The sequence below is a fragment of the Cyanistes caeruleus genome, chromosome 7, assembly GCF_971803275.1.
Source record: "Cyanistes caeruleus chromosome 7, bCyaCae1.hap1.1, whole genome shotgun sequence".
NCBI classification, from domain to species: domain Eukaryota; kingdom Metazoa; phylum Chordata; class Aves; order Passeriformes; family Paridae; genus Cyanistes; species Cyanistes caeruleus.
In genome coordinates, this window is record NC_141707.1 from 22,501,014 (window position 1) to 22,515,064 (window position 14,051).

The 14,051-nt window shown below is 37.8% G+C and overlaps 1 protein-coding gene across 4 annotated transcripts in view; it reads right to left on the reverse strand.

The window, feature by feature from the left end:
* The window catches only part of CERS6 (ceramide synthase 6), a 97,510-nt gene that overhangs the window by 37,009 nt on the left and 46,450 nt on the right, over positions 1 to 14,051 (reverse strand). For all 4 annotated transcript variants that reach the window (XM_086896784.1, XM_086896783.1, XM_086896786.1 and 1 more), the window contains exon 4: positions 9,988 to 10,045. In XM_086896784.1, coding sequence (XP_086752910.1) covers positions 9,988 to 10,045 — 58 coding nt within the window. The remainder of the gene's footprint in view (positions 1 to 9,987; positions 10,046 to 14,051) is intronic.

Sequence of the window (14,051 nt, forward strand, 5' to 3'; positions counted from 1 at the left end):
AGCATCCTCTTGACATGGTATGCTGGATGCCTGCTGACATTAGAAAGAAAGTTAGATTACCAGGCAACACAAAAAACATCCTTCCTTAATTTCCTCTGCCAGGGGCTCTATGTTCTACTATCAAAATTATGGCAAACCCAAGACATTTTCATTAACTTAGTCTCTCAGATACAAATTCCGCAATGATACTGGGCCTCCTTCCCCATCTTCTCACTTGGCTCAGTGAAGATCAGCATAACTGTAGACTACTGCAGCCTTTCACTCTTAAGGAGCATATATTTCCATGAAAATGTTTGCTTCTGCATATAATGTATAAACAAATACATTATTTTTCCTCTTAACTAAAGAAAAAGTCCTTAGTATTAATTGTTGTAAAACAAGCCACCATTTTAAAAGTTACAGAAAGTGACCTTTTTCTTTTCCACAATATTTTGCAGCTTCTTTCTCTCTAGCAGAAAAAAAATGAAATTCTTCCTCATTATTACTGATTTTCAGAAAATTCATAAAGCAACAACCAGAACTTTCTGAGTCAGCTTTTCAAAGTTCCTGTCATCGTCCACTAAGTCTGCCTGGCTTCCAAGGACTTCAGACTTATGATTCCAGTCTTGGAAACTCTCAGATTTTCTAAAAACATTTGCTTTTCCCTACTATCCTCTGAAAAACTGCCAGGATTATAGTAACATCCTTGCTACTATTGTATTATTTTTGCTACTAAAGAATTTCTCATACTGAAGTTTCACTGATTTAAAAAACACATCAGACAGTTTCCAGTCTCTACTGGCCATGCACAGCAGGCTCTGAGGGCACAACCTTAGTAGCCAAAGATGCCAAGAACACAAGCTGAACTGTGCAATAAACTGACACATTGCAAGCACCACTGCAAGTCATCTACACATCAAAATTATGTATGCTTCCCTCCATCCACAAAATCACCCAGTTCTGACAAATCACCATGCTGGGAACAAAGACAACTGAACAAAACAACAAAATCCATGGCTACTATTTTGCATCAATTTGTGCATGTTCCTCCTTCCAGTGACGGCTAATTTGGTTTAGGATGCAGTTGCTTCTAACACCAGGAATAGAATTTTCATAAATCCTTCACATATCCAAGTAGTCATTGGTATTTCCTGGCACAGCTAGCTACAGAAGTGCAGACAATATGACACATTGTCAATGAACCTCCTGAGGTTCTCTTCTCATATATTGTGACTAAGCAAGCTGTTTTAAGTTTCTGCAGAACTGTGGTTTTTTTTCTAGAGTTTAGTGCTTTGTGTCTGTAAGAAAAAAGGTTTTAGGGGAAAAAATGTTTCTGCAATGAAGAGTGCTCAATCTTTCCTCTCAGAAATCTGCACTGTTGACTTCCAAATACAATTAAAAATTATACTACTGCTAATGGGAAACCATAAAATATGGAAGAACTTATAAAGGCCAAGATTAATAATAATCACTGGAAGATGCACTTGACATTCAAATGTAAATATATGTGTGCCTAAAAAAAAGGTTTCAGAAAAAAATACAAATTCAAGTTTTGATGTATTTACATAAAGTGATATTTGGAAAGGCAGAGTAAACTCCACATACACATTCACTTTTCTCTTTAAAAACACTATTTAGAAAGATCTGGAGCTTATGTCTTGTGTTGATAAAAGTTTACTTTCAACTTACAGCTTATGTGGAAAACGAAGCCGGCTAAAGGAACCAATAAGTAGAATCTGGAAGGGTCTTAATATTGATTTAAGGCAATGCACTGAAGAACTGAAGAACCCACCTGAGAAATTGGTGACTGTAGCATCTCCTCCTCCTCTCCCAGACAGCTACCAGTCCCCTTATGAAGCCCACACATCAAAGTATTTGCCCTCTTGTGTACCTTCTTCCTCTGACACTTGCTCTACTAGTTGCTTTGTAGTAAACAAAACTTGTATAAACTTTTGCCTTCATGTGCAATATAGCAACAATTTCAAGGACTGTTTGGTCATGAGCAAGGTGAGTGGCCAGTGGTGCTGGGACATTTTAGAGCAGCTGGAGGTCTACATAAATATTACAGGAGCTAGACTAAAGTTCCCAGGAGCACTGTTCAAGGTATTTTGTAGTTTCTCAATCTGCACTGCAAGAATTTTGCATAAAATGTAGTGGACACATTCACCCGAGCACTCCAGATGCCTGATAACCCTTTGATGGAGCAAAGCAGCTGTACACCCATTAGCTTTACAGCTGCCTTCTATTTTTGATCACAATGCCAGACCACATCAATTAGCCCAGCATTTGCATCTATGAGGATATTTATGGATTTACTTTATTTAAAAAGACCACATATAACTGCATGCCTGGAATTAATTTGTTAAGAGAGACTACAGAAGTTTACACTTAGATAACCTTACCTTGGTTAGGAAGGAGACCTGCATAAAATTATGCCTTTAAGAGACCAGGAAAAATCCCAAGAGTAAATCGTTAAAAAAAATAAAATAGGTCACTTCAACCCTTATTGATCATTGCAGAGTAGCATGATTTCAGACTACTCCTACAGGATGCAGCCTCAATGAAGTTCCAGAGTTTCCAGTACTCTGATACTATGGTTACTCAAAGGCATATGGGAAAGTGGTTAATAATTAAACTCATTATTACATATCTACTTTCTATAATTATGGTCCTATCTGTGGCTGCTCTGCCAGAACAGTGCATGTGGCTGATTCTGCCAGCCTCTGCCTTCCAATACCATATGTTGGTGGCGTTTGCCAGATTCATTGTACTCCTGATGGTGAGTTTTTGAAATCCTTAGGCAGTTGCTTTCCTTTGCAGGATTCACCGTGGTTTGCTTCACTGACATACAGCCACTCCAACACTGCATACAGTCCACAAACGGAGACAGAGTCAATTTTTAATAATGAGAGCAACTCTATACTGAGGTAAGCACCAAGATAAAATTTCATGCCTAAACCCAGATGTTAAGATTGTGGTATTTATGAACCCTACACTACCTACTGAAAAACACGGTATAGAGAAAAGCCAGAGAAAAGCCCCGATTGATGTGCTTTGCTGTATTTCCATATAGGCACATTGTAGCAAGATCTCAAAATCATCCCTGACAGTCTGAAAATCAGAAAGTTACTGCAACTGCAGAATTTTTAATAGAAAATACAGGTTTTCTCAGGGCAAATATTTACCCCTAGAGAGGTAAGAATGTGTTTGAATCACCTGGTGCCATCATGGGCAGGTGGTGAAGACGACCTTTCATTAGTGAACTCCCCACTCTCAAGTACTGCCACTAAAACCCCGGCAGAAGGGTTGTGCTTCTCAGCACAGACACCACCAAGTCCCACCTGATGACTGAGAGAGCAGAACTCCTTCAGACAGGTTGCTGGAACCTGGGCCAAAAGCCACACCAGTGTGTGGTCACTAGACAGGAACCCATTTCTAAGCACTTTGGTCACTGAGAACACCTAGAAGGAAGCATAACCCTAAGCAACAACGAGTAAGGACAGACTGAAGTAGCTTCTTTCCCTTCCACTGCTACAACCACTGCATTTTTTTCAGGTGCATATATACTGCATCAGGGCAATTCACCCGTGGGGCTGCAGATGTCATTATAACTGACAGAATCACAGAAAATATTGAGTTGGAAGGAACCCATCAAGGATCATCAAGTCCAACTCCTGGCCCTGCAGAGAACACCCCAAGAATCACATTTCTTGGTGTATGTAATAATGCCACAAGTACTAAATGAAAAAATCCAAGTGAGAGAATCTCTCTTATACTGCATTTTCCTCCAACAGAAAGACAGAAGGAGGAAATGTTAATTTGAATATAAAAACACAGTTTGCAAGGAATTTTTTCCTGCTCAGTTCTAAGTCAGTGACCATAATAACATTTCCTTCTATAAAGCAATCAAAGACAGCCAAAATAATTTCCCAAAATGTCTAAACCTACATAAAATGTTACATTTATGTTCCCTCTGTTTTTCACCTTCCCCTCCTGCTGAGGAAGTGCAGACACAAGTCTTCTGTTGCTTCCATTTGTCATCTGCTGGTGAATCTATTCTGACATAACTTGCAGTTTTCTGCAATTAATCTATTAAAACAACTAGCAATAAGATTGGCTGGTAGGGATGAGAACTGGGGAACTATCATAAACTGCATATGATTTTGTTTCATAAATTGCAAATTTGTACTAAGTTTTAGTATAAAACCATAAACAGTAAATTTGTGCCACAGCAAAAAACCTGAAGTAACTGGGCAAGAGAAAAAAAACTTTCTCTTCCTCACCTTCTTGAGCCTACAATTCTTGGGGACAGGACAAAAATCCCTGTTGAAACTCCTTAAGTTACCTGTGAGTAACAGCAGTTAAAAAACAGAAGCAAAATTCTGAATTAGATTTAAATTTACAGCAGTACTTCCCCATGCTAACCTGGCATTGTTTAACAGCCAGTGGCCAATAGCATCAGTAGGCAGAAGAAATGAGAAAGCTCTGAGAGGTTTGACAGGGTAACCTTAGAAACGAATATAACAGGAAAAACCTCAAGAGAGCATCAATAACATATTTATATATTGCCAAGATTTTTTCCTCTACTACTTAAAATGAAGCAGTTTAATGACTTGAATCATTTATGTATAAACACACATATTGTTCTACAGGTTTTACTAATTTAACTGAGAATATAGCTATCCTCCTCCAATTCATTCCCTCAGTAGTGAGTTCAACTGAACATGGCCAATGCAAAGCACTAGTTACTTCAGTAATAACCTGCTTTTATATCCAAACATGTACTCTTTGTTCAGATTAATTAGCTGTTAAAAATAGGACCGCTTCATTAATTTGAATAGAAAAACATGAAAAGCTCATGGTAATAGAGTGCTGAGCTAATGCTTTGCTACAGGTATGAATAAGCCACCTTAGTTTATAGATGAATTAAAACTATTTTTATCATAAAATTGCCCAAATATAACACTTTGTGAAGTATTTCCTCTAGCTCTGCCATTTCTATGACGTGACCCTGAAAAAATTTCAGTGTTTCAGAAAGCTGAGCTGCCAAGAAAATGAATACTGTGCTGGAGGCAAAATTAGCAACCAATCCACAGGGGGACATGAGGTGTGGCAGCCTCTCCCTCCCTTCACTGCCCTGAACGACAGTGTAATGCACACACAGCAGAGATACTGTATATGGCTCAGTGCCAGCTTAACTTGCCAAATTTACATAGCATTAATAGCCAAATTACATAGCATTTACTTACTACTCTGATGTTATTAAATACCCACAAGCTGGATTCAAAACAGATAAAGTGAAATTCAATTCTAGATGTATTTTTTAATTTAGTAAATGGCTTTTCCTTCCCATGAATATGTAAAATTTGATGCCATTGTCTACATTTGAAAGTCCTGTTGCCATCAGTGTCCTATTACTGAATTGGATACCACTGATATTCTTATTTTGCTTTTTCTTTCAAAAACCTTCAGCTTCCTTTCAGCTACAAATAAATTCTGCCAGCTTGCTCAGCTTTGTCCTCTTTTGCCTGATCCAGTTATTATCTTAACTTCCAACAGCTTACACAGTGAATTACTTCCTATGCTGACTCGCCTTCTCTTACAAAGCCTCATTGTCCAAAATGCATTCATTTTCCTTGTTGATGTACACAGAGGTGCTGCGGTCATTTAAAACTAAGTTTCTCCAGTGGCTTTGATCTTTCTCACAGCATGACTCATGATCTACATCTCAAGCATCCAAAACACTCTATTAATCTCTCCTAAATGCCCTCAACAATGTTTATGCCCTTTTGAAGATACATCTGAAACAAATTCCTTTTCCATGAGATGGCATCTAACTGTGGTCTTCCTGGAAACCTTTTCCACTCGTGATGCTTATTTAAAAATGTAACATGGCATTTCCCCTTTCTCACAATAGCATTCTTCAAAAGACCCTGGAACATGGGTATTCTTTTTTGCTCACTCAGTGAATTAGAAATTGTTTTATTTATCACCTAATGTTCAGCCCTGCTTCCATGAAAAGGAAAAAGGTTATAATTTGATTTTAATATCCAAAATTATTTTAGCTTAAAAATTTTTATCACTTACAGAAACTCAGCAGTTGTTATTATGAGTAAAAAATAAAAAAGGTAATAAAACTCCCCGGAGAATCCAAATCAATTTTAAAGCGAGCACAATCTGCCAAAGGCAGGCTTCATTTCCTCCCTTAGTGGCCTATGTATCACATTATCCCTCTGTTAATAGCACAGTAAAATATCAAATATCAGCATAGTGTTAAAAGGGCTTCACAGTGGCCTCTGGCATTCTTCATTTAAATGGGAACATTTATCCAGCATTGGACAAACAAGCTCTCTGAACAAAAGGAATTACAAGGCTTCAGTAACAGATAATATAAAAACCTTTCAGGAAGAACGTGGGAAGGAAACATCACAACAGATGCAGACTAGAGCAGAAAAAACGCCCAACAGAATGCTTGCTTCAATTGATTCAAGAATAAAGGAGACACCAAGGGCTCTGAAGCTGCTTCCCAGCTTTTGCCATGGTGTTGTTTTCTAGAGTCAGTTCTGATTGAAACCAAGGTGGTAGATATTTTCCTAACTCATGCTTTGGTATCTCAGCATTAAAACCAGAAAAAAATTAGCCAGCTTTAAGGAGTCTTATTCTGTGAATCAGACGATCAGACATAATCCAAACAGTGATACGAATTTTTCCAAGATGCTGCATTTTTTCTATTGTTCTGTTCCACAAAATATCCAGCAGCATTAGTTTAATGAAAAAGTAGATGCAGCAGGTATGGCAAGAGAAGATGGAAACAATAACTGAAATACTGACTATTCTGATGGAGGTAATTTTTTCAGCTCAAAATGATGTAACCTGCAATGTGTTCTACAAATAGCTTTCCAATAGCTGAGGAACATTTATGACAAAATCAAGTCTCTCCTATTGCTACAAAGACTGAAAACTGTCTAGAGCACTGAATATTTTGAATTCAGCAATTTAATTTTATGAAGTGGCAGTGCATAACAATCACTTTCTCTGTCTAAAGTTAACAATCTCAATAATTGGTGAACTGTAATACAGAAACAATGTCAATAACCAGCCACCACATTATTGACAAGTTCATTTTTTGAATGAACTGAAGGTGGTCTGACTTTAGGCTCTAAAAGTCTGGAGTACAAGCAATCTGAAATGGCACTTACAAACCTACACTACTCTCTCTGGGCTGTAACAGGTGCATGTATTGCTGCTGCTATTTTATTCCAAAAAGAGGCAAAGAATAAGCCAACTCAGCTGAGCAGGAGAATGCAACATTCTCTCTCACAAAAAAGCATGAAGCTAGTTTCTCTCTACGTGCACACAGAAACTGTGGGCCACTAACAGAACATCTCCTGCTGTCACTCAGAAACTCGCTGGCTCAGTGGTTAGTGCACGCATGAGGATAAGCACCTTAATTTCTTCATTTGAAACATTCCACAGTTTCAAGAAAGAGGAACTTTCATAACAGAAGTGCAGCTCTACCTGTCAGGGCTTTTTTCCCTTCATACTACCCTGGTATTTTCTGTTGGCCTTCCATACATTTATGTCCCTTGAGTAGGCTTTTGGAGTCAAATTTACACTTCAACATGTTCTTTTGCAAGCCACATCTACCACTAGAAATTGTAACTACCCACCAGACAGTTCTCAGTTCTTCAGTAGGGGATGACTCATTAGGAAGGACACTCAATCAGCTGCATACATACAGAAGCTTGTTGCACCCAGAATTTTTTAAATATAGCCATAGCATACTTGTATCATCTGTGTTACTTCAGCACTAAATTTGAAAAATAGCAAGATTTGTTTATCCAAGCAGATGATTCTTTTCCCAGTAGAATACCTACACGCGACTTCAGGTTTCCAAGTCTCAGTACAGACTTCAGAAGACTCACAGAAAATTCATCCTTTTCTGTGAGTTTGTAATTCTCATGGGCAATTAAAGGAAGGAAATTAAATGAGAAAAGTCTATATATGTCACCTGGAAACTTTGCTTCCATATGCTTGTAAAGATTTTTCATTTTACAGCATTGTACAGGCACTGCTTAGCACCAAGGATGATTAAGCAAGAAACAAGCCAATCCTGAACTTGTTGCACTGTTTCTTTACCACCATTTTTTTCTATTTAATTGGGACACAGCCAGACCATTAACTCTTAATGAGCAAAGCCACTATTTATTTAACTACAAATATTACCGAGGAAAACAAAAACACTATCTCATTTCTATGTTAATGATAAGCAAAGCAGTCAGTTTAATGCCACTGGAATTTAATGTCTTGTTGGTGTCACTACTGGTGTGGTGCTCTGCAAAGAAGTGTTTTTGTAGACATGCAAATAAAACAAATGGTAAAGCTAAAAAATCTCAGTTTCACTCAGAAAGGGAAGAATTTGCATATACATGTTCAAGGTGGAAATATAATTGGTTACTTATCTTTTATGCTTCAAATATTAGTGATTTATAAAGAACAAAGAATGCTGTAGTGAATGCTGGCTTCAGTCCATCAGTGCAAAAAAATCTCATTCAGAAGTCTGAAAACTAAGATGGGATGGTCACATCTAGCATTTGCCATTTTACCAAGAATGGAGGCAATGAGGATTAGGTGGGAAGGTGAATGCTTCACATTAAATTATTTTGTGGGCCACCCACCCACTCTGCAGTCACAAATAATTTAAAACTGCTCTAGAAAACAGTGAAGACTGGAGCTGGCAGCTAGTAACAAAGAAAGCTTCATCTTCTCTTTCAAAGTTGGTACCTTGGTCCATTTCCTCACACAGAAGAATACTCATTACTGAATCTGCTCTAGAAAATACTATTTGAGGTAGAAGGTGGACAACTTGAACTCTTAACCTACAATTACACTGATTCTCTCTTCTCATAAAGTATCAGAAATGACACAGGTAATTTCAAATCCTGATTACGATGACCTATTTCATCCCCTCAGTGCATTAGCCATCACTCGGCAGGGCATGCTCTGAAACACACAGTGCTACGGGATCAAGCCACCATACCGCATGTTAATGGATGAAGTACACATAAAATGTAAGTGCTCAAGGAGGCAGAGGGAGAATGCGATTGCATGCTGCTCTAGCCCACACTTCCCCTGGAACTGACTACTGCTAAATAGCTGTGAATAGCTCTGATGTGCCCTCCCTACACAGGCACATAATTATTCCTGCTCTCAACAAGTTGTCTTGCACCTGCAATAGCCTCAAGAACCACAGACATAAAAAAGATTAGTACAACCTCTTTTACTTAAAAAGTACTAGAGACATTCAGGATACATTTTCTTGTGTCAAATTTTTGACCAAAACAAAGATCATGTGAACACACTGAGTGCACATGTTCCCCTAATTTCACATCCTAGAATTACAGAAATACGGCCTGACTTGCAAGAAGCTCTGAGAACCAGTCACACTGTAAAACAGTTTGCACCATAAATCCATATTATTCTCTACTGCAGGGTTAACAGACCTATGTCAGAGTGCTTTCAATACTCTTCTCTTTTTAAATCACCTGAAACATAGCATTGATGGGAAACTCCACAGAAACTTCCTCCCACAGTACATTAGACAAAGAATAGGCAAAAAAGGTTTGTTTGATTTTTTTTTTCTAAAAACTAATCCATTTTGTTTGTTAGTAAAAATGTAACCTTCGTCAGAGGCATTTAAGCAAGAATGATGGTAAACTTTGGATTAATACTTTGGTACGCCTTACTGCCAGCTTAATGCCTATAATGAAACATAATCAAGTGAACCAGGCATGTTGCTATGCCATTTTCTTTTAAAACCCCATTAAATATTGATTAAGAATTTATATTCCTTACCAATGCTAGTAGCAAAGCATTTTATGAATGCAAATTAAATTTTAATTTTCACTCCTCATGAACATTAGACTTTATGCCTGTGCTCTATATTATACCTACACAAAACTTCAAGTGTGTGATTTGTTATGAAAGCATAATAATATAAGTGCCTACCTTTTTCAGGAACCGTACTCCATAGGTAAATATATAAAGGTAAAATGTAAATCTCCACCTGCAAAAGGTACAAGAGATTAACTCTAGGATACCAGGTTTACATATTTTACAGTTCAACACATGATTTCTTATTTCACCACCAAACCACCACACCCTGGTTACATTAACAGAAGTTGAAGCAAAAGTTAATGTGGTTTTCTACTTTTGTTATTAAGCATTTGTGCTCATTTATCTGCTTTTACTGGCCTCTCATTAGCTCTCTGAAAATACTTGCTAATTTTATCTAAACAGGAGAAAAAATCCTCACTTATTTTCAAACATAATTAAGTTTTTAAAAGTTTAATAAAAACTAGCAGGACAGTGGAGGAGACAGGACAATTTACCCTCTGTTGCAGTAAAGTTCATCTCTTATTAGACACCAGGAAAAATACAAGAATAAATTCTATTAGACTTCAACAGGTGACGTGGGAGTACTGTGTGTCAAATAGACTCTTTAGTAATGAAAAGTGTCATTCACAATCAGCTGGAAATTCACTTGGCAGATTCCAGCACTTCATGCTCCGTTTTAGGGAGTGCATTTGCATCAGATAGATGTGCTGGATACAGATATATAGCCACAATTTACATCCACTTCCCCTGCATCCTTTGATAAAAATGATCTACATTTTCCCAAATGCACTCAAAGTAATTGCCGAGCTTCTGGTTTTTCTTTTCAGATAGAGGCAAACTAGAAGCTAAGAACAGGATGCCATGGAAAATAAAGGAAACCACCACGAGATTTAATACAAAATCATCCTCTCCTCTGTCTTTCTCCAGTCTTCGAGAAAAGAAGACAGATACAGTAATTTCCTATCTTTTGGACCCATTACTCACTTATGAAAGAGCTACTGGAAGTCTAAGGAAATAAAATCATAACCTTGTGCAGTATAAATTCTTTGAGGAATTCCTGTTGGGTTTTTTCTTCCCTAAGGGTTGGACCGACTACACACACATGCTTAACATAAACACCAGAGAAATAATACCCATAACGTTTATAACAGGATGAGATTTAGCTACCTTAGTGTGAAGCAATGCTGCAACATGAATCATCTTCAATGACATATTTCATAGCACTTACAACTTTCTCTCCACTGGCAAAACTATTAGCTTTCAGTTAATTGGCACTGGAGCGCTTTCAAACATTACTGGAACGGTTACAAAACTGAAAATGTTCCTATGTAAAACAATGAAATTTGTTTGTGAATCCAAACCTTTCCCTTCAAAGTTACTTTTACAAGTATTTAGAAAGATAGACGTGTCATACATAAATAACCCTCTGACAATTTGAGGAGAGTGTAAGAACATCAATGAGATTTAAAGTGTCATACTTCAGTTGAACAGAAACTGTTTTACACTGTGGTCCCCATAGCATGGCAGAAATTAATTTATTAAACCCATATGATAGAAAGAACAAACCCTTCAAGAGTTTGATCACTGTAGTAATATGGCACACTGTTTTCATGCTGGCACTTCCAAGACACTGTGAAAACAGAGTAGTTGGAGACAAAATGTTAGTTGTGCTAGCAGAAACCTTCAGATCATGTACATGAAGGAAACAGGAAAGATAGTATTACGAAGGAAGTATTTATTTGGGTGGAAAGTTTCTGGTTAGGCCCGTCTACAGCCAGTAAACTTGACATTTAGTTTCAAGGTTATATATATCATCTAGTGAAAGTTTGAAGGCTGTCACTGAAAATGTAAATATGAGGAGGAAAACCCTGTCTAACCTATTCACTGATGAGCACTTTCAGTGCCCTTCTTTCACTCCTAAATGTGAGCAGCTATGATAAATTCCTTGCAAAGAGTTTTATCACCTTCCACATTTCTCCAAGAAAAATTCATAACATGCTTAAGGGCTTTTCTAGCTTGCTGTTGGGAGATGCAATATTCCACAGAGGAGTTCAAAGGCAGTCTGATGTATTTGAAATATGTTAATAGCTGAGTTTTAGCTGGTGGGTATCAGGGATTTTTCAGTCTGCATGGACATTTGGAAAACTATGCAGAACTTCCTGCAGCTACCACACCTCAAAAAATAAAAAGACCCTTTCTCAAAACAGGCAAATTAAGAAACACCAATATTCTCATCTAACTCTCTACCCATCTCCCAAAGCACTGACACTACTATAGATTTGTACTAAAGCCATGGATTGCCCTGGAGGAGAGTTTCTAGAGCTTCAGAAAACCTTCAGAGCCAAGAGCCACTGGGTGCTCTTATTATTATTATTTGGGCCTACAGAAAACAGTCAACTTGCTTCAACCATTCAATTGCTACAAAGGTGATAGATGCACACAAGGATATGATATGCTCTTTCCTAATTTGTTAAACAACTGGACTTGGATTTAGCACCAGAAGATGAAGCTAGGCTAAGAAGTGAGTGATAGACCAAGCTGGTCAAAGTGCTAACTTCCTAAAGAAAAAAAATATTGATAGAAAAAAAAAAGCTCATTCCTGCTGAACAACAAGCATGAAAGCTATTCTACAAACTTCTAGCTTGGTCAAACTCCAATAAATAAAAATTCCAAAGTAAGCAAAGCTGCCATTGGCCCCTGACATGTTTATCATTATTAACAAGCTAACTCCGGTGGTAGCAAACCAACAAAGGACTTTTATTGCTCTGTAGCTGGCAGCTAGCTGCTTTTTCTTCAGACTTTAAAGGGCAATTTTCCCATCTTAATACCCAAAATGGAATCACAATCTCATACAAGAAAGTCCAAGGAGTTCCCCAGATTCTTTTATCAGTACTTGTAGATGGTTTCTTGCTGCACTTAACAGTAAAACATCCGTAGGCCAAGGTAAAATAGATGAATGCATACTCAGTAATTTGGGATTAAGTCCAGGGAGAAAAGGTAGAGGAACAAAGTTATAAAGCTGCTTTATTCACTCAAAATCATACAGATAAGGACAGAATGTATGTGAGAATGTATGTGAGAAATACCTTTCATACAGTGCAGATATGTCCAAGCAAGATTCCTCCAAAGATGAATTCTCAAATCAGTTCTCTTATAACAAGTACTCTAATATGAATGATGGATTTCAATCTACAGTACATACTTCTTTATGCCTCTATTTGGGTCTCACTGAAGCCCACTGATGAGGAAATACAAATTAAGGGAAGAAGTTATGGGCAGTAATCACACCTATTCACAGCATAGCCCAGCATCCAAAACATCTCTGTACTTTGGGAACTTGGGAAAAACGTTCCTTCTGTCTGCACAGGACATCATAGAACAGAAGGACATCTTTCTTTAGTGTAAGGTTATTGAGTCTTATTCCAACTGAATTCACAAAGTGAATAGGAGTTGATGAAGCGCTGTCCTGAATTTGTCCTAGGTAAGAGTCCCAAATCTAATGCTCCCCTAGCCTAAGCACAATCTCAACAGTAACAGACCCCAAGAAAGGGAAGATGCCTATCCAGTGGTATAAAACGTCCTAGAATCCTTTCTAATATGCTGCTTAAGGTCCTCCTTAAGCATCAGCAGCTCCTACTGAGTGTCCATATATCACTGGGTACTGTTGCTTGGTCACAGCTGGTCTTCAACAGGTAAAGCAACTTCTAAAGCAGCAGTAGCAGAGTCTAAGAGACTAGGAAAATGCTTATACCTATATATATATGCATATATACTAGAATGTCTCTTGTTCCCCTTTTCCCCCAGCTATATTCTCTGTCCTATTAAAGACATTCAAAGAAGGCCTCAAGGTGAGGCAATCCATCGTGGGCAACTGACACATCAATTCATGCTTAACTGAAAGATGAAAACAACTGAAGTTTCTCTGTTTTTCAAGAATTTACTCTGTCCCTCAGACTTCAAACATTCCTTTGGTCAGCTGCATAGAGACAAAAATCTGGATTACCCATACACGCACAAAGTTTGCTGCTTGAAAGACTTAAGTTAGTTTAAATCCAGAAAACCTGGATGAAAACACTCAAGGCACAAGTGCTTTGAATGACCTGATCTGTCTGCTCACAATAAGGTTTATGGGGTTCACTTTAGTCCTCCACTAAAAGACTTCCAAACTGAATCAG